This window comes from Lissotriton vulgaris, unplaced genomic scaffold (genome assembly GCF_964263255.1).
Source record: "Lissotriton vulgaris unplaced genomic scaffold, aLisVul1.2 SCAFFOLD_3766, whole genome shotgun sequence".
Lineage (NCBI taxonomy): Eukaryota > Metazoa > Chordata > Amphibia > Caudata > Salamandridae > Lissotriton > Lissotriton vulgaris.
In genome coordinates, this window is record NW_028254779.1 from 87,564 (window position 1) to 107,118 (window position 19,555).

Here is a 19,555-nt window from a genome sequence, read left to right on the forward strand (position 1 = left end):
CCTGATCATCTCTTGTCTGGGCTGGCAAACAACCCAGGATTGCATACGATATCCTTACTCTCCCCATGTCAGTGGACGGCATGGGCGGCCCCAATTTCAAACTTTATGCCTTAAGTGCCCATGCCAGCTTTTTACATTTCTGGATTCACCCCACCCCTTACCAGCTGCACGTCACTGTTGATGCTGAGCCTGCTACCCCTTGGCTGCTGAACACCGCCCTGTTCGCCCCGCTAGTCGCCCACAAGCTGAGGTGGACACTTTCGAGACCTTGCGCTGGACCTGGTTGGGACTGCGTCGTCTTTGTAACGCTCCGATATTATCGGCTAATACTATGCCGATTGTATGTCACCCTACCTTCCCTCCCCTCCAACCATCTGGCATGTCCAAACACGCCGCCCCCCTGGGGCTGGACACACTGGCGGATCTCTACTCCCGAAACACCTTCTATTCTCTTCCTGCTACCTCTAGTCCTATGGACACATTGCTCTTTTATCAGCTGCGGGCTATCTGTAGGGAGTTACATCCCATGTCCCCCCAACCTCCACCTTCGATTCCCACTCTGGACTTCATATATTCCTCCCTCACCCCCCGGAAGCTGGTGATCAAATTATACCCCCATACGCTGTCGACCTCCATCTCCAGTGATCGCGCCCAGGTGGCGTGGGGCGAGGATTTTGGGATGGACATTTCCCAAGCCAACTGGCTCTATTGCTGCAATCAGACGATGAAACGATCTCCCAACTATCGCCTCCTGCTTATACACTTCAAATACTTACACAGGCTATACCGCACCCCTGTTCAGCTTCATAAATTGGGAATTATCCCTAACAATAGGTGCTTGGGTTGCTCTGCCCCAGCAGCAGAATGTTCTCATCTTGCTTGGTTATACCCGAAGGTGCCGGATTTCTGGCGGGAACTCTGTGCCGCCCTCTCTGAGATCACCTCCGAAACTGTCCAACTCGACCCACCGTTATACCTGCTGGGCTTTGTTAAGTTTTGCCTGGATGCCTCTCGCCGTCTGGTTGCAATGCTGCTCGTTCTTGAGTGACGTAGGGTGCCCATGTACTGGCGGCGTAGCCTGGCGCCTAAGTTCGCCCACTGGCTAGAAGATGCTTTGAGAAGTCAGACACTACCATCTTAATTCTGGGACCTTATGCCTGCTAGATCTCGCCCACCCGACATATTGGGCCCCATAGTAACGTACCTTCACACCCGATCATATCTGAGCCAGGCTGCCTCTCCTGCGTTCCCCGCCGACACTCAACCCGCAGCGGCCACCGGTGCTGGTCAGTAGCCCCTTTCTTCCCTGTCCCCATCTCTCCTCGGCTGGACCGGCTCTTTCCTCTGCAGTGCTGTCACCACATTATACAGCTATGTATTATTCAATGGTGCTATTGCTGTGCTGTACAAGATAATGCTTCTGTCTGATTGGTTTTCCCTATTTTCGAAGTACTCCGTAAATGGCCTAATGTGTACGATGCTCTGATGCAAAATTGTATTGAAAGATAAAGGAGGCTGTGAGGTCTCTTTGGAATGTCCAGGTGGCCTTCCTGGAAAGCAGAGAAAGGAACTCTCCGGGGTGCTGAATCCAGTGTTTCTGTACATTCTTCAAGAGGTCAAATCAAAAGGTCGGGAGTCATCATTCTAGACTGACAAGAAGGGTCTCATCAGCAGATCAGGAACAGGAGCTTCGAACAGGTAGTGCCAGGTTAGCTGCGTATAGGGAGAGGCACAGAGAGTAGACTTGCCGTCTGGCCAGTAATTTGCCGTCTTGTTCTAGATTTTTATGTTATATCTAGTAAAACTTACAATCTGTCACATCCGGTATTTTACCCTTTGGCTTATAAACTTAAGTACCGGGTACATGTAGAAATGAAGCACATGTGAGAGCTGTTCAAATGAATTCTAAATGGTTATTAAAGCATAAAGAAGGATACTTCTAAACAAATGCTTAGGATTTTATCCAATTTATGTTTAGTTTTCCGCACTTGGTATCTTCCTCAGAGGCTGGTATTGTTTTCTGAGAACGATGGCACCGATACAATCCTAATCAGGCGTGCATCGTCCATAGGGGTTCCCTACCCCCTCCCGCCCACTCACCTCCCTTGTGTCTCAGCCCGGGCTGGGGTAGCTTCCATGACACAGTTCTTGAGCTGCTGTGGGCTCAGCTGGACAGTGTCTGGTGCACGCTTCGTGTTACTCCACCACCATCAACTTCCTCTCTACCTCATGTGCTGCTTTCCCATTCGATGTCAGGCCTCACCTCGCATGCTCCTTGTTGCTGCCTTCTCCCCTACACCAGCTTTTCTCTATTTTTAACCTCCTCTCATGGCTCAGTTTCACTGAAACATGTTTGTAGCTGCACTAGTGAGTGACTCTTCTTAATTGCAGCTACTCTGCCCAGAGAGTTGGGGCTGTGACCAGAACCTCCTGGACCTTTATTTGATTAATCAAACTCCACATTTCCAGTCTTTTTTTCAGTACCCAGATTTCACTCATTTATTTTCGTTTTAATTTAATAAATCCTTACTTATCTTCTTGCTTGCTTGCTTCCTCAGTACCTCCTTCTCTCATGCTTTCCTTTATGGATTCTTTATTTATCCCCTTCACTCACCTAGTAACATAGTGCCTGGCATTCAGGTGACCCCATTCAAGTATTAGTTTACCATATCAGTTTCACACCTGTTCACCAAGCTAACCCTTACAACAACAAAAAAATTCATAATCACATAGGTGAAACCTATGCATTTACCAATCCTTGTTTTTTATGCAGCAATCTCTACCTTAATCTGGGGCCACACAAATCCCAGTGAGTTTACAGTTCCCTATTCTAAATACCAAGCTCACTGTTCACCCTAACAAGAGATTGGTGCAGGCAACAATATGTAGCCGCCTTCGTTAGGAGAAAACTAAACGCTTTCTGAGACAAGTGACAAAGATTTTGACTCTCATTATGTTAAATATTTTTATCTTGTTTTATCACATTTTGCTCCGCGGCCTCCTTGTATCACGGTCACTACAATTGCTTGGTGTGTTGCAACCACCCCAACAAAAGAAAATAAATATATATATAAACAAACATCGGCAAGGTCAATAGGTCTCACCTTTGGAACCTTATAAATGTTTAGCCATGCAGCACATTATCATGGGTGCTGTGCTGGCAGGCATTGAAGAGATATACAATTACTACACACTGGGACACACAGTGCGATTCAGGAATACATGTTTGCATCAAGAAATATTTATGGACAGATTTGAAGGCTATTTAACACAAAGAAAAATACAAGTGCCTTGATGCAAGTCAACAGCACTATAACATTGTGCGTGTGACTGCATCACTAGAGTTTTGAGCATATGAAACCAGCATTGGCATAGCCATTAGTCTCACCTTTGGGACCTTACAAGTGTTTAGCCAAAGGCGAGACCGATTGGCTATGCCAATGCTTGTTTGATAGTGGAGGTTGTAATGCTGATGTTTGGCTGTGTGAGATTAGTAAAGAGTTTTTCACTTTGTTTAGATTTGGATGGTTTTAGTTAGCTTGACAGTAAAGTGAACTTGATGTATATTGCCTGCTCCTGAACCACATGCACCACACCGACACAGTGCAGCAGAAAAATTTAAAGATTAATCAGTTGATCCGAGAAGCACCTAGATGCTGACTTGTGACAACCACAGAGGAAGGAGAGTCGTTAAAAACATGCTATTTCAAAGAAGAGCAGGAAACCACTCGTCCACACATGGGGCTGGGCAGACACCAACGATCTGGAAACTTACACAGGCGTTGTTACATATCAATTTCCAGTTTTCCATGCCGAACAGACTACAATGCAGGAGACAGGAATAGGACAACTGACTTTCAGAAATACACAAGTAAAGCTCAGAGAATACCAAGCTTGCTTTTCTACTCATTATACAAAGTGTACCACTTAAGTTATCAGTCCAAAGCAGGTCCATGCTACAAATCTCACAGAAGCAACCACGGAGCTCCCCGTTAACAGTGAACACCCACTTCTTGACGGATGGCAAGGTATTTTCTGATGATAACAGCCATTAAGGACAAGAGGGAGCGGCATATTACCCTTTAATAAGAAAAAAATCCACACAAAAAGGCAAAAGGAGATGAAGAGGGCGGAGGAGAGGCGCACGCATGTGTTTTCTGACCCGGGAGTGGTGTGTGTGTGTGTATGTGTGAACGCGCAGTCTGCTCTTTCAAAACACACACTTGTGCTTGTGGAGCACCGCTGCGCACTCCGGCAAGCTGTATGCCGCCACAAAAGAGCTGTACAACGGCTAAAGGTCTCCTAAGCAACGCATGCGCGCTGCGTAGGCGAGACCTAAAAAAGCAGTTAACTACTTTCCAATGGCAGAGACGTCACATCTCTCCTTCCCCAGGTCTTTATTCACCAAGCACCCTTCTCCAGAGTTTCCCCATTGAAAACATTGCTCGCACCATCCATTTTCCAGCAAGCCATCTGTCCCAGCCCCCTGGGTACGGAAGCACTAGACCTAGCACCAACATCACAATGCTCCTATTTGTTGGGTAAAGAGGAAACTATGATTAAACAAGGATGGCGTCGACATCACTTAATGTCTGAGCACCTAAAAACAAAAATGTTAAACTGAGCTTGTGTAATGTAACTGGTACTTTCCTAAAGCGCTCTCACCACCGTACGTGAGAGTACTAAGAAAGAGGAACTACCTCTGGGACCAGAGAAGCAGCACTGGCTAGAGAACTAAGAAAGAGGAATTACCACTAGGAACAGAGACGCAGCTGCAGATCTGCCTAGAGGACTAAGAATGGGGAACTACCACTGGGAACAGAGACACCGCTGCAGCACTGTCTAGGTGACTTAGAATGGAAGAACTACTCTCAGGACCAAAGAAGGAGCTTCAGCACTGCCTAGAGGACTTAGAATGAGAAATTACGGCCAGGACCAGAGAAGCAGCTGCAGCACAGTCCAGAGGACTAAGAATGAGGAATTACCACTGGGAACAGAGAGGCAGCATTACCACTGGGAACAGAGGCAGCTGCAGCACCACCTAGCGGACTTAGACTGAGGAATTACCACAGGGAAGAGAGACGCAGCTGCAGTACTGGCTAGAGGACTGAGAATGAGGAACTACCACTAGGACTAGAGAAGCAGCTGAAGCACTGCCAAGAAGACTAAGAATGAGGAATTACCACTGACACTAGAGAAGCAGCTGCAGCACTGTCTAGAGGACTTAGATTGAGGAATTACCACCAGGAACAGAGACACAGCTGCCACATTAGTAACCAGATAAAGAACAATATTTATAGCCCCTTTTTCAAAAACGGAACAACGGAGCCCTGAGCAAGTGAAACAATGCTTAAAACGAAAGACTAGGTGAAAGGGAGCTAGCAAGTAAAGTCACATTTCTAACATTCTAACTTTGTGAGTGCTCCACTCAATCTTCAGTGACCCAGAATCTGTAGATCATAAGAGAAAGCTAAGATGCGAAGGAGAGAGCACACAGAGAAAAGGTGGGTGGGAGAGGAAAGCAGTAACACTGGTCAGCTTCTCATGTTTGAAACATTTCCAGAACACGAGGAAGGCAATCAGGAAAAATAGTGCGTGAAACAAACTGAAATGGACCGAAACGAAATGAGCCCGGTAACAGGGCCAGTCACTCTGGAAGGGAACGACATACCAAAAGGAGAGAGACAGATGGGCACAATTTACCATTCAAAAGTAAGGAATTTAGAAAGGCAACCAGAACCACCAATGACAAGCGATGGGCCAGCTTGAAGCCCATGTACTGACTACACCATGCCTTGCAAAGCAGCGCATGCGCACTACGAGGCTCGACCTAAAACGTACACCTGTAGACAGACATCACAGCAATTGTATGCAAACACGCAGGCTTAAATAAGAAATAGACAATGCAAAACTGAGGGAGGTAACTGAGTTACTAATGATGGAAAAGCTGAAATAAAGCCTGCTTACCCAAATTACTTTAAAACCAATAAAGGTAATGAAACAAACATTGGTTATGAATTCCATGTTTAACAGAAAGAAAATGACAAAGAAATGATTAACCCCTTCGATGCTGATGACGAGCTCAGCTCGTCAGCCACGGGGGGCGTGTGCGGATGACGAGCTGAGCTCGCCATCTAACGCGGCTTTTAGAAAAAAACCGCGTAGCGCGAAAATAACCGCCGCAGCGATGCGGTTAAAAACCTACAGGCATACATCTGCTAAAATGAAACTGTAAGAATAGTTTATATGGAAAGGGGGGGAGATTTGCTGCTGTGTATAAGGGTGATGTAACCCATAAAACATGGAAGGCGAATATAAAAATAGGTTATAGGCATGTATGTGACACTGTAGGTTGTCACTATTTTGCAGTCTTTATATACTGCTTTGGGAACAGCACAAAAGGGGGCAGTGTAAACAATCAGAGTGCATGGAGTCACGGCATTGACCCGCACACATTTAATGCTGCATTCAAATTATAAATATTTCTTCTTATCCTTGTATATATCAAACTGTGTCTCACCTTCACTAGTTCCCTCGCTGGCTCCTCACACTTCTTTTCTATCTCGGTTATTAGGGCATTGATAGAGGTGATTTGATTGGACAGTTTGGTGATATTTGCATTTTCTATCATGGTGATTTTCTTCTCCATCTCATGTAGTCTCCTGTGCAGTGTTTGCTCATTTGCATTTAAGAGTTGCCGTAGTTTTTCAAACTCAGATTCAATTTTCTGCTGTGCAGTTCTTAACTTGTCCTGTGAGAAGCAAAGAAATTCTTGTTAGATATTTTGAAGCTTCCAACTAGCGCTGCCATCCTTTGGGTGAGAGTCATGGGGGTGGGGCTGAGGTGCTTTCAAACTTCTGAACAATAAAGTTGTTTTCCTCATTTGTGAACGGCAGACTAAGTATCTTCCTTCTACCATCTGCCTTCCGTCCTCACACTCCTGCCCTCTCACCACAGACCCCTCACAAACCATAGAGAGGTCAGAATTTGTATAGCTGCAAGAAAGTTCCCTCCATGGAGAAAACACAAGAGAGAACTCACAGCAGGCAGAGACAGTCAAAGACCCAGAGACAGACTGAGGGGAGAGACTGGCTGAAGTCAAGTGTGAGCAAGTGTGACCGACACATGAGCATGTAACAGAGGTGGAGCCAGGAAGTTTCAGCACTTGGAATGGAAGACAGGAGATTTGAGGGGCTGCGGAATAACCCCATGTTGCCAACACTGGGTGTGCAGAATACATTGTGACATTAACCTATTATGCCCGACAATGCCATCAAAGCCATAACTCCACCAAAGAGGCAGAGAGAAGTCTGCAATCCGAGCAATTTGTCTGTGTGAACTCTGAGGCAAAAGCGATTGAAATGTTCTGCACATGAACCGGTATGGTGATCTAGAGCAAGTGCATCTTGGTCCTCGAATAAGGCCTACTCCCGCATGACATCCCGTGGACCATAGACATTAAAACTCCAAGAGAGGGAAGAGGGCCCCAGAGGAGGTGTTGCGTCTTTCTGGAGATTGTACAATGTAACCATGCAATTGTGACTTTATTGAACTGTTTGATATTTTATTTTTCTGTGAACTCAAATATCTTTCTTCCTAACTAAAATTAAGTAATGAGCTAGACACAACATTGTGTCGGTTAGTTGGCTGCTGAGTCCTGAGTGCTTGCCCCCCTTCTATCTTCATGAGAAGCCTTTGACTGCTCGATCTGCTATCCTGAGAGTCAAGCGCAGAAAGGGATGTCTTTGGCCCACTTTGCAGAGCCACAGTAGGACAGACCCCTGGACATTAAAATAAACACTTCACGAAAATAGCGAGAGTTTATCGAATACTATAACATGTTTATGCAATGACACCCTCGTAAACTTAAGCACCATAGACACACCTGATGAAGTTTTAAATATCACAACCAGGGTGTCCAAGCAGTGATAAATGTGCGCTGTTGCTGATGCGTTAGGGGAGAGCCCTTTCTACCAGTCTGAGTCAGGACCATGGGTCCTAGTTCTCCGGGGGAGGTACGTTCACCAATGCCCAATCTTTGTAAAGCATTTATAAAGTATGACAAATCGAACTGAGGCCAATTTATGAAACTGTAGCAGAAAAAGCTTGCAATGAGGATTGAGCTGAGCAGATAATGTCTGGGAACAGAGGTTAAAGCTGTGTTGTGCTAGGTTTTCAGAATAAGAAATGCATATCTCCGGGGGAAGGGAGATGTTCCGAAAAATGTCAAGATTAAAGAGCATCTGACTTGAAACTAATCAACAATTCGTAGGTTTAAATTAACTTTAAAAATAGCCGTCCGTGAAAATGAAGGTAAATACGTAGAGCGTTGAGTTTAGGAGCGAGTATGTGTTCCTTTCCTTTAAATGAATAGATAAGGGTAAATCCCTCCTTACTTTGATCATAGCAAAGGCCATAGTCATGTCTATTCTGCTCTTTAATGATTCGATTCAGTTTCGTTAGGTTTATCCAAATTGTATTTATTAAACAAAGAGGAAAGACAGCCGACACGTGTTTCACCCTATGTGGCAGGTAGCGCCAGGGCTTTCTCAAGGCTGTAAGAGAGGGTACATTGTCAAGAGAAAATATATGTAACAGTTAACCCCAAAGAGGAGAGAAAGAGTGAAGAACAGAGTAAGATTGGTGCAAGAAATGAGCGAGTGAAAGATCAGGTGTTCTAAATTTGTTTAAAATTCACGGAAGAAATTCCTGAGATAATTACGTTTTTTTGGCAAGAGTAAATGCTCTAATCATGATGTGCGCTTGCCTTTCTCGAAAATGAAAGAGATGGTGACAGTAAAGTGCAAGGGGATACCATTACCAATACTTCATGAGAGAATAGAATATTTCTAATGCTAAGAAAGGAGATTCTTTGTTATTTATTAAGGCTTTGTATTAGGGGTAGTGCATGCAGTCCCGTGTAGGTTCATATGTATTAATCTCTACATGATCCAGGCTGGTGATCAAAATGAGATATTAAGAGTTCGAGAACCGAAGTACCAAAAGATAAAAAAGTAAAATAAGAATGACAACATAATGTGAAAACCTAAATGAATTTGTTTACATTTTTCTAATTTCCTCAGTTTTTCAATTGCACAACTGTTTTGTATCACATTCAATTCTGTAAAGAAATATACAGTTTTAATCAGTACAACTTTGTGCGGTTTGCCATCATGATGTCACATATTTTGCCATATTGCTATTATTCGCTATGACAGATTTAACAGAATATTGTTTAACAGTGCAGAGTGAGGTTAATTGGCGGCAGCATCTCTCCGCTATCACTGTATTCGTGATTCACACGTATCTCAGGGACGCTATGTTTGCAAAACTCCGATGCAGTGTTTTGATTTATACTCTTAATAACCTATGTATTGTATACATTGCGTGACTTGTATCCACAATCTGTAACAATGCGATCATGGGCTAAACATACCACAGCCAGTCCACAGTACTGTCCCGTGTATAGGTAATTGCTCTCTCCCTTTAAGATATGTCACACCACAGTTCACGCCTGTGAGAAGTTGGCCTGATATGTAGTGTTTCCAATTCTGGAACCACTGGGTATCAGTCCAAACAAACCCCAAAGATGTCAGGTTGTAAGTCAACCTTGTAGACAAGCTATCCTAGTGGTAGCATGGACTAAGCAGCCTTAAAGGCTTAACTTAAGAGGTCGTGTTAAGCGAGCTGTTTTACCACATACAATCCTGTAATCAAATGAAAGGACACCACACAAGTATATATTATAAAAATATATGTATTTATTTCTAAATTACTCCCCAGTACTCTTTGTGAGGAAAGGGGCACAAGCGTTAAATCCAAAGCACTGTTACACATATAAAGTTGCACGTTTATGGATGAGGGCGGGTGGCCACTCAGACCATATATTAAAAAAGTGGTATAAGTAACACTTATCGAACAATGGTTAGGTCTAGGGCCTAGAGATTCGCTGGGAGCAGTCAGGACAAGCAATGAAGAAGTCGGGAGTAGCCCACAGGAGACGGGTGCAGCACGGAAAGTGCGGCGCGCACCAATGCACTGTCAATGGTGCGTAAAAGTCAGTTAAAGTGAATTAAAAGATACTTCCGCTGAACCTAGGAACACAAAACTTTAGACACAGACCCTAGAGGTGTGTACCAGTGTAAAGACACCGGCGTTGCAAAGTTACCTCACCCACAGGCCGTGGGTGCACAGGGTCGAAGTGGCGTCGGGTTCTGTCACGCAGGTTCTTGGTGCTTGGAGCTGTTGCAGCTGCAGGCGCTGTGAAGCAGAAGTGTCCGGTGCGATCCAAGGGTGGATCGATGTAGAAAAGTACCTGAAAGCAGAGGGGACAGAGTCTGGGTCACTCAGCAGTGACCAGGGTGGAACCAGGACGGAACCAGGCAATGTCGGGCGCAATCAGGCGGTTGTCGATAGGCTTCTCTCCGCTGTCACGTGGGCTCTGGGGCATCTGCGACGTCCAGGAGCAGGTCACGATCTGTCCCACGTAGGCTCTCGCCGTCAGCACCGTCGGCTTGAAGATTGTAGCAAACAGCACTTGGCAAAAGCAATCCACGCGGAACCGGGAGATTGCTTATCACTCGAACCAGGAGGGTCAGAGTGGGTGCTCCTTTTCACAGGAGCTGGTGCAGATCTGGAGCAACCAGAAAAGCAAGTCGGATTTCAAAGTTCGTCGGCACAGGGGCCACAAGCCGGCTGGCAAGTGACCGGGCCAACGCGTCGAGCGCACACAAGCAGAAGGGCCCCACGCAGCACTCAGCGAGTGTGGAGGGGTGAGCTTTGGTGCAAGTGGAGCTCGGGGCTGGGGCTTCTCAAACCCCGGTGTACAGCTTCGAGGGTCACTCGTGGGCCGCACGGTCAGCGTCTCGTGGCCTTTTCAAGATGGCGTGCCCCACGCTTCCGGTCGCCTCCACGGGTCTCAGCTCTGCAGGGACTGTGGATCGGGCAGGTAGAAGGCAGGCAAGCTTGATCTCGTCGATCTCTGTCGCTCGAGTTCCGGCGGGAACTGCAACAAAGCAAGGGTCGAGGGCTGGATGGTGCCTGTTTGCACAGGGTGGTCACTCCTTGACCACAAGGGAGATTCTTCAGTCTTCTCACGTCGTGTAGAAAGTCGAAGGGTCCAGATTTCGTTTCTTATGTTTCTTCAGGATGATCTGAGGTCCGTTGGGACTGCTCCCCCTCTTATTCGAATCTAGGGGGTTGGACATCCTGCTAGGTCCCCTCCTATGGGTGGGACCCAGGAAGGGGGTGGTTACACCCCTCTCCTTTGATCCTGGCCGCGCTGGGACAGGGGCTGGGAGGCCCCAGAACCGGTTTGGCCGGATCCTGCAAGGGGCAGCCTTGTGCTCCCCAGGCAGTGTCTGGTTTCATTGAAACCTCCCTACTCCAATCCACTATCTCCTGTCTGGGGTGGTTTGACACCGCCCTGTGACAGGAAACTCTTTGTCCAGGCCTCCTCTGCCGGGTTTCGGTCAGCAGCAGGAGGTCAGACCCGTGTCTGTGGCAGGGGCATCCATTTTGTGGATCTGAGGCTCATTTTAAATCAACCGCGTTTCAGTAAAGTAACATGTCTTCTCCCTCTAGAAGGGTGGAATGCTACCCCCGTCGCCAGAACTGGCGAGGGGGTAGTATTCCAATTCGTATGACACCTTACACGACATGTTTTGATAAAGCCAAACCAAAGTTGCTATATAACCGCGAGGATTATAATGCGCTTAAGAGTATATGGTATGGCATTATCCCGGATCAGCTTAGGGAGTTGTTCCCGACAGCTGCAGACAGGCTCAGCTCATGCCAGAGCACCATCTCACATAAAACTACGCACTCTGCCTCCAGGATTGATGAGGCCTTCCATAGGAGTGGCTTACAGGCTATATATGTGTCCAGATATAGGTTTAGATATAGGTATACTATATCTAAGCAAGGGGTGATTACACCCACTTGCCCCAGCTGAGTGATCAGCCAGTTGTGTCAATTTAAGAACCAGCCAGGGGTGGCAAAAGCTATGCTTCAGCCCCTGGTAGGCCTTGGTGGCACCTATGCCCTGGGCACCTATAGTGCATGGTACAGGGGCTGACAAGGAGTCCATTTCCAATTGTGGTATGTACCTATAGCACATGTATTATAAATTTAGAGAGAGAACAGCAGGCTGGGGGTCTGATTAGCAGGCCCACAGCCTCAGTAAGTCGAAAACCAGTGAAGCAAAAAGCAAAAATTGGGGTGACCATAGGATAGCAGACCCTACTCTCCTACATAACCCCCCCCCAAACGCAGGGACATTAAACTTAACCTTGACCAGATAAGTCGTCATGTTCTAAGTGGAAGTACCTGGAGAGACCATCTGCATTACCATGGTCAGTCCCTGGGCGGTGCTCCACTGTAAAGTCCATCCCCTGTAGGGAAATGGACCACCTGAGCAGTTTGGGATTTTCACCCTTCATCTGATTTAGCCACAAGAGGGGCTTATGGTCTGTCTGAATTAGGAAGTGAGTACCAAACAAGTATGGCCTCAACTTCTTCAGGGCCCAAACCACAGCAAAGGCCTCCCTCTCAATAGCTGACCAACGTTTCTCCCTGGGGGTCAGCCTTCTGCTAATAAAAGCAATGGGCTGGTCTTGACCATCTTGATTAAGTTGTGAAAGCACAGCTCCCACCCCCAACTCAGAAGCATCTGTCTGTACAATGAACTGTTTGGAGTAGTCAGGACTCTTCAGGATAGGTGCAGAGCACATGGCCTTCTTCAGGTCATCAAATGCCTTTTGACAGCTAACTGTCCACTGAACCTTTTTGGGCATCTTCTTGGATGTCAAGTCATTCAATGGTGTCACAATGGACCCATAGTTCTTTACAAATTTTCTGTAATACCCAGTCAGGCCCAAGAAGGCTCTGACTTGTGTCTGGGTAGTTGGAGGAGTCCAGTCCTGTATGGTCTGGATCTTGCTCTCCAGTGGTTGAACTTGACCCCCACCTACTAGGTGGCCCAAGTACACAACCTTGCTCTGCCCTATCTGGCACTTAGTAGCCTTGATAGTCAGGCCTGCCTTTTGCAGGGCCTCCAGAACCTTCTTCAGGTGGATCAGGTGATCCTCCCAGGTGGAGCTAAAGACAGCAATATCATCTAGATATGCTGCACAAAAGTCATCCAGCCCAGCAAGGACTTGGTTCACCAACCTTTGGAAAGTGGCAGGTGCATTCTTCAAGCCAAAGGGCATCACCACAAACTGATAATGCCCACTAGGGGTAGAGAATGCTGTTTTGGCTTTTGACTCTTCAGCTAGCCTGATTTGCCAGTAGCCAGCTGTCAAATCAAATGTGCTCAGAAACTTGGCAGAAGCCAATTTATCAATGAGCTCATCTGCTCTTGGAATGGGATGAGCATCTGTCCTAGTGACAGCATTGAGACCTCTGTAGTCCACACAAAACCTCATTTCTCTCTTCCCATCTTTGGTATGAGGTTTTGGCACAAGGACCACTGGGCTAGCCCATGGGCTCTCTGATGGCTCAATCACTCCAAGCTCCAACATCTTTTGCACCTCAGCCTTTATACAATCCCTGACATGGTCAGGTTGCCTGTAGATCTTATTCTTCACAGGCAGATTGTCACCAGTATCCACCTCATGGGTGCACCAGTTAGTCTGACTGGGTGTGAGTGAAAACAATTGTCTGTGGGCCTGCAACACCTGTCTGCAGTCCACCTGTTGCTGCTCAGTGAGGCTGCCTGCCAAGGCTACTCCATCAACTGAACCATCATCAGGGTTCTGGGAAAGCAGGTCTGGGAGAGGGTCACTCTCTTCCTCCTGTTCCCCATCTGTGGCCATGAGGAGACTCATGTCCTCCCTGTCAACAAATGCTTTCAAACGATTGACATGGAGCACCCTGTGGGGGCTCCTAGGGGTGCCAAAGTCAACCAAGTAGGTGACTTCTCCCTTCTTTTCAATGATAGGGTAGGGTCCAGTCCATTGGTCCTGGAGAGCTGCTGGCCCCACTGGGTCCAACACCCACACCTTCTGCCCTGGCTGGTACTCAACCAGAACAGCCTTTTGGTCATGCCAGGCTTTCTGTAATTCCTGACTTGCCTCAAGGTTTTTGGATGCTCTCTCCATGTATTCAGCCATCCTGGAGCGGAGACCAAGTACATAGTCCACAATGTCTAGTTTAGGCTTTTTGAGAGGTAACTCCCATCCTTCCTTCACCAAACTCAATGGACCTCTTACAGGGTGGCCAAACAAAAGTTCAAAAGGGCTGTAGCCAACCCCCTTCTGTGGGACCTCTCTGTAAGCAAAGAGCAAGCAGGGTAAAAGGATGTCCCATTTCCGCCTAAGCTTCTCTGGTAAACCTTTTATCATTCCCTTTAGGGTCTTGTTGAACCTTTCCACAAGCCCATTGCACTGTGGATGGTAGGGTGTGGTAAACTTATAGTTTACTCCACACTCTTTCCACATTGCTTTTAAGTATCCAGACATGAAGTTAGTACCTCTGTCTGAAAGAACCTCCTTTGGAAAGCCCACTCTTGAGAAAACTGCAATGAGGGCTTTTGCCACCACAGGAGCTGTGGTGGTCCTCAGGGGAATTGCTTCTGGGTACCTGGTGGCATGATCCACTACCACCAGTATAAATCTGTGCCCAGATGCTGTTTGAGGATCCATGGGACCCACAATGTCTATTCCAACTCTTTCAAAGGGTACCCCCACCACAGGTAGTGGTATCAGGGGGGCCTTTGTTGTGCCACCTGACTTACCACTGGCTTGGCAAGTGACACAGGAGCGACAAAACTCCTTGACATTTTCTGACATGTGAGGCCAGTGAAAGTGTGGAACAAGCCTGTCCCAAGTCTTATTCTGGCCTAAGTGTCCTGCAAGGGGAATATCATGGGCCAAGGTAAGAAGAAAGCCCCTAAACTTCAAAGGTATAACCAACCTCCTGGTTGTGCCAGGCTTGGGGTCTCTAGCCTCTGAATAAAGGAGTCCTTCATCCCAATACACTTTATGGGTACCTTGAGCATTCCCTGCAGCCTCAGCAGCAGCTTGCTGTCTGAGGGGTTCAAGTGAAGGGCAATCTAATTGGGCCTGCCCCAGGTCTGCCCTTGAGGGTCCCCCTGTCCCCAGAAACTCAACCTGATCAGGTTCAAGCTCCTCTGAGACAGTCTCCTCTTGGACTGCAGAATCAGTTTCCTGTGAAACCTGATCCTCAACCTGGGGCAAGTGGGAAGGCACAGCCTTAACCCTCTTGCTCCTTCTCTTGGGTTGTGGTTGGTCTATTGTTTCAAGATCCACCACTGGTTCAGGAAGGCACTTCTTAGCCTGAGACCTTGTCACTGCAAGGACATGAGCTGAAATCCCTAGCATTTCTGCATGAGTCCTGTACTCCACTTCTGACCAAACTGAGCTTTCAAGATCATTGCCTAACAGACAGTCTACTGGGAGGTCTGCACTCACAACAACTTTCTTTAGGCCATCTACCCCTCCCCAGGAGAAGTTCACAACAGCCACACTATGGGAAGTAGTGGAGTTGCTTGCATTGGTCACTAGGTAACTTTCACCTAGTACAATTTGTCCAGGGTCCACAAAGCCAGGTGCCACCATTGTGACACTGGCACAAGTGTCCCTGTAGGCCTGAGCCAGTTTCTCATTAATTAAGGGAGTCTGCCTATATTTGCCCAGGTTACTGGGGCTTACTGCAGTGGGCAAAGATAAGTCCACATCATATAGGAGAACTGCCTGTGTGGGGATTCTGACTAGGCCAGATTCCACCTCAGTACCCAGGGTCAACCCTACTAAACCCTTTGGCTGTGTACCACCACTGCTGACTGTACTAGGGGGTGCAGTTGCTTTAGGAGCTGCAGTGGTGGGGACTGGATTTTTCTTAGTGCATTCACTGCCCCAGTGTGAAACTGATTTGCAGGTATTACACCAAGGTTTCTTTGGGCCATCATTCTTCTTTTTCTTGTTTCCATTTTGGGAACCCCCCTCCTTATTGCTAGTTTGGGGGCCTGAAGACTTCTGGTCCTTTTCTTTATCTTTCTGATTCCCACCCTTCTGGTCTGTTTTCTTCTGGTCACCTTGGTTCTGGTTTTTCTGCTTAATCCTTGTTCTGACCCATTTGTCTGCCTTCTTTCCCAATTCTTGGGGAGAGGTCAAATCAGAGTCAACAAGGTATTGATGCAACAGCTGGTTCTGACAGTTATTAAGGATCTGTTCTCTCATCATAAGATTGTACAATCCTGTATAGTCTGAAACTTTACTTCCCTGCAGCCAACCCTCCAGAGCCTTAGTGGCACAATCTACAAAATCAGTCCAGTCCTGAGTCTGTGCTTTTTGGGTGTCTCTGAACAACAACCTGTATTGCTCAGTGGTTAGGCCAAACCCTTCAATAAGAGCACTCTTCAGAACAGAGTAGTTTTTGGCATCCTCAGGTCTAACAGTGAGGAGCCTGTCCCTCCCTTTCTCAGAAAAGGAGTACCATAAAATTGCTGCCCACTGATCCTCAGGGACCTGCTGTACCATGCAGGCCCTCTCAAGAGCAGTCATCCATTTGTGGATATCATCCCCTTCCTTGTAGGGGGGCACAATTTTTGTCAGGTTTCTATTGTCATAGGCCCTGTCTTTTTCTTTAGGAACTTTGCTGCCACCAGTGGCATCTAAGCCACACAATTTTCTCTCTCTTGCTAAAGCAAGTTGAGCTTGAGCCAAGGCTACCTCTTCCCTTTCTATTTGGAGTTGGACAGCCCTCATCCTGGCCCTATGCTCTTTTCTCTGGGAGGAAGTCATTCCTCTTTGAGATTCTCTTGAGGCACTAGAAAGGTGAGAGTCCCTTGACAGAGATCTCTCCCTTCTATTACCTGGGAGAATTTGGTTATGAGATCTGGAGTGGTGCTGGCCCTCTCCATTCCCATGTAGGTCCAAGTTGGCCTGGTTAAGCCTGGCAACCTGTACCTGGTTTCCCACCTGATCCTGATCTTCAGGCTCTTCTACATCAGAGCCTTCCTCTTCCTCTTCCTCCTCCTCTTCTTCTGGAAGATTCTCATTCTCAGGGGAGTTTATCCCTTCACCTGAATCTAAGGGAGCCTGACTCACCTTATCTAGATCATCCTTTTCTAGGAGAGCTACTAGGGAAGGAATGGTAGGGCCTCTGCCCTTTTTTAGCCCCCTGGCTGTGCACAAGGCACTCAGGTCTTTGTGGCTAAGGTTGTCATATCTGGATGTTGTCCCTATAGGATCAACTATTACAGGAGCAGAGCCTGAAGCTCTACCTGTATCAGACATGACTGCTAGTGAGGTGTAAGTGGTGCACTTACCTACACTAAGTGGTTTCCTACTGTACCTTGCTAGTGAGTTGTAGTCAGGGTGTGCTAATCCCTTTAATCTACAACTACTAAGTTCAGTAGAACTTAATATGCTAAGCTTTTGATTTATATGTACCTAGAGGTACTTGATGTGATCTTTCAATTTGATAAAGATTGCAATGGTAAAACAAACAGCAAGCTCAAATCCGCACCGCTGCACACCAATGTGAGAAGTTGGCCTGATATGTAGTGTTTCCAATTCTGGAACCACTGGGTATCAGTCCAAACAAACCCCAAAGATGTCAGGTTGTAAGTCAACCTTGTAGACAAGCTATCCTAGTGGTAGCATGGACTAAGCAGCCTTAAAGGCTTAACTTAAGAGGTCGTGTTAAGCGAGCTGTTTTACCACATACAATCCTGTAATCAAATGAAAGGACACCACACAAGTATATATTATAAAAATATATGTATTTATTTCTAAATTACTCCCCAGTACTCTTTGTGAGGAAAGGGGCACAAGCGTTAAATCCAAAGCACTGTTACACATATAAAGTTGCACGTTTATGGATGAGGGCGGGTGGCCACTCAGACCATATATTAAAAAAGTGGTATAAGTAACACTTATCGAACAATGGTTAGGTCTAGGGCCTAGAGATTCGCTGGGAGCAGTCAGGACAAGCAATGAAGAAGTCGGGAGTAGCCCACAGGAGACGGGTGCAGCACGGAAAGTGCGGCGCGCACCAATGCACTGTCAATGGTGCGTAAAAGTCAGTTAAAGTGAATTAAAAGATACTTCCGCTGAACCTAGGAACACAAAACTTTAGACACAGACCCTAGAGGTGTGTACCAGTGTAAAGACACCGGCGTTGCAAAGTTACCTCACCCACAGGCCGTGGGTGCACAGGGTCGAAGTGGCGTCGGGTTCTGTCACGCAGGTTCTTGGTGCTTGGAGCTGTTGCAGCTGCAGGCGCTGTGAAGCAGAAGTGTCCGGTGCGATCCAAGGGTGGATCGATGTAGAAAAGTACCTGAAAGCAGAGGGGACAGAGTCTGGGTCACTCAGCAGTGACCAGGGTGGAACCAGGACGGAACCAGGCAATGTCGGGCGCAATCAGGCGGTTGTCGATAGGCTTCTCTCCGCTGTCACGTGGGCTCTGGGGCATCTGCGACGTCCAGGAGCAGGTCACGATCTGTCCCACGTAGGCTCTCGCCGTCAGCACCGTCGGCTTGAAGATTGTAGCAAACAGCACTTGGCAAAAGCAATCCACGCGGAACCGGGAGATTGCTTATCACTCGAACCAGGAGGGTCAGAGTGGGTGCTCCTTTTCACAGGAGCTGGTGCAGATCTGGAGCAACCAGAAAAGCAAGTCGGATTTCAAAGTTCGTCGGCACAGGGGCCACAAGCCAGCTGGCAAGTGACCGGGCCAACGCGTCGAGCGCACACAAGCAGAAGGGCCCCACGCAGCACTCAGCGAGTGTGGAGGGGTGAGCTTTGGTGCAAGTGGAGCTCGGGGCTGGGGCTTCTCAAACCCCGGTGTACAGCTTCGAGGGTCACTCGTGGGCCGCACGGTCAGCGTCTCGTGGCCTTTTCAAGATGGCGTGCCCCACGCTTCCGGTCGCCTCCACGGGTCTCAGCTCTGCAGGGACTGTGGATCGGGCAGGTAGAAGGCAGGCAAGCTTGATCTCGTCGATCTCTGTCGCTCGAGTTCCGGCGGGAACTGCAACAAAGCAAGGGTCGAGGGCTGGATGGTGCCTGTTTGCACAGGGTGGTCACTCCTTGACCACAAGGGAGATTCTTCAGTCTTCTCACGTCGTGTAGAAAGTCGAAGGGTCCAGATTTCGTTTCTTATGTTTCTTCAGGATGATCTGAGGTCCGTTGGGACTGCTCCCCCTCTTATTCGAATCTAGGGGGTTGGACATCCTGCTAGGTCCCCTCCTATGGGTGGGACCCAGGAAGGGGGTGGTTACACCCCTCTCCTTTGATCCTGGCCGCGCTGGGACAGGGGCTGGGAGGCCCCAGAACCGGTTTGGCCGGATCCTGCAAGGGGCAGCCTTGTGCTCCCCAGGCAGTGTCTGGTTTCATTGAAACCTCCCTACTCCAATCCACTATCTCCTGTCTGGGGTGGTTTGACACCGCCCTGTGACAGGAAACTCTTTGTCCAGGCCTCCTCTGCCGGGTTTCGGTCAGCAGCAGGAGGTCAGACCCGTGTCTGTGGCAGGGGCATCCATTTTGTGGATCTGAGGCTCATTTTAAATCAACCGCGTTTCAGTAAAGTA

At 47.6% G+C, this 19,555-nt stretch overlaps 1 protein-coding gene across 1 annotated transcript in view; it reads right to left on the minus strand.

The window, feature by feature from the left end:
• Positions 1 to 19,555, minus strand: part of LOC147659415 (E3 ubiquitin-protein ligase TRIM39-like) — a 105,353-nt gene that overhangs the window by 68,725 nt on the left and 17,073 nt on the right. The window contains exon 3 of the mRNA XM_086951758.1: positions 6,521 to 6,751. Within this exon, the coding sequence (XP_086807884.1) occupies positions 6,521 to 6,751 (231 nt within the window). The remainder of the gene's footprint in view (positions 1 to 6,520; positions 6,752 to 19,555) is intronic.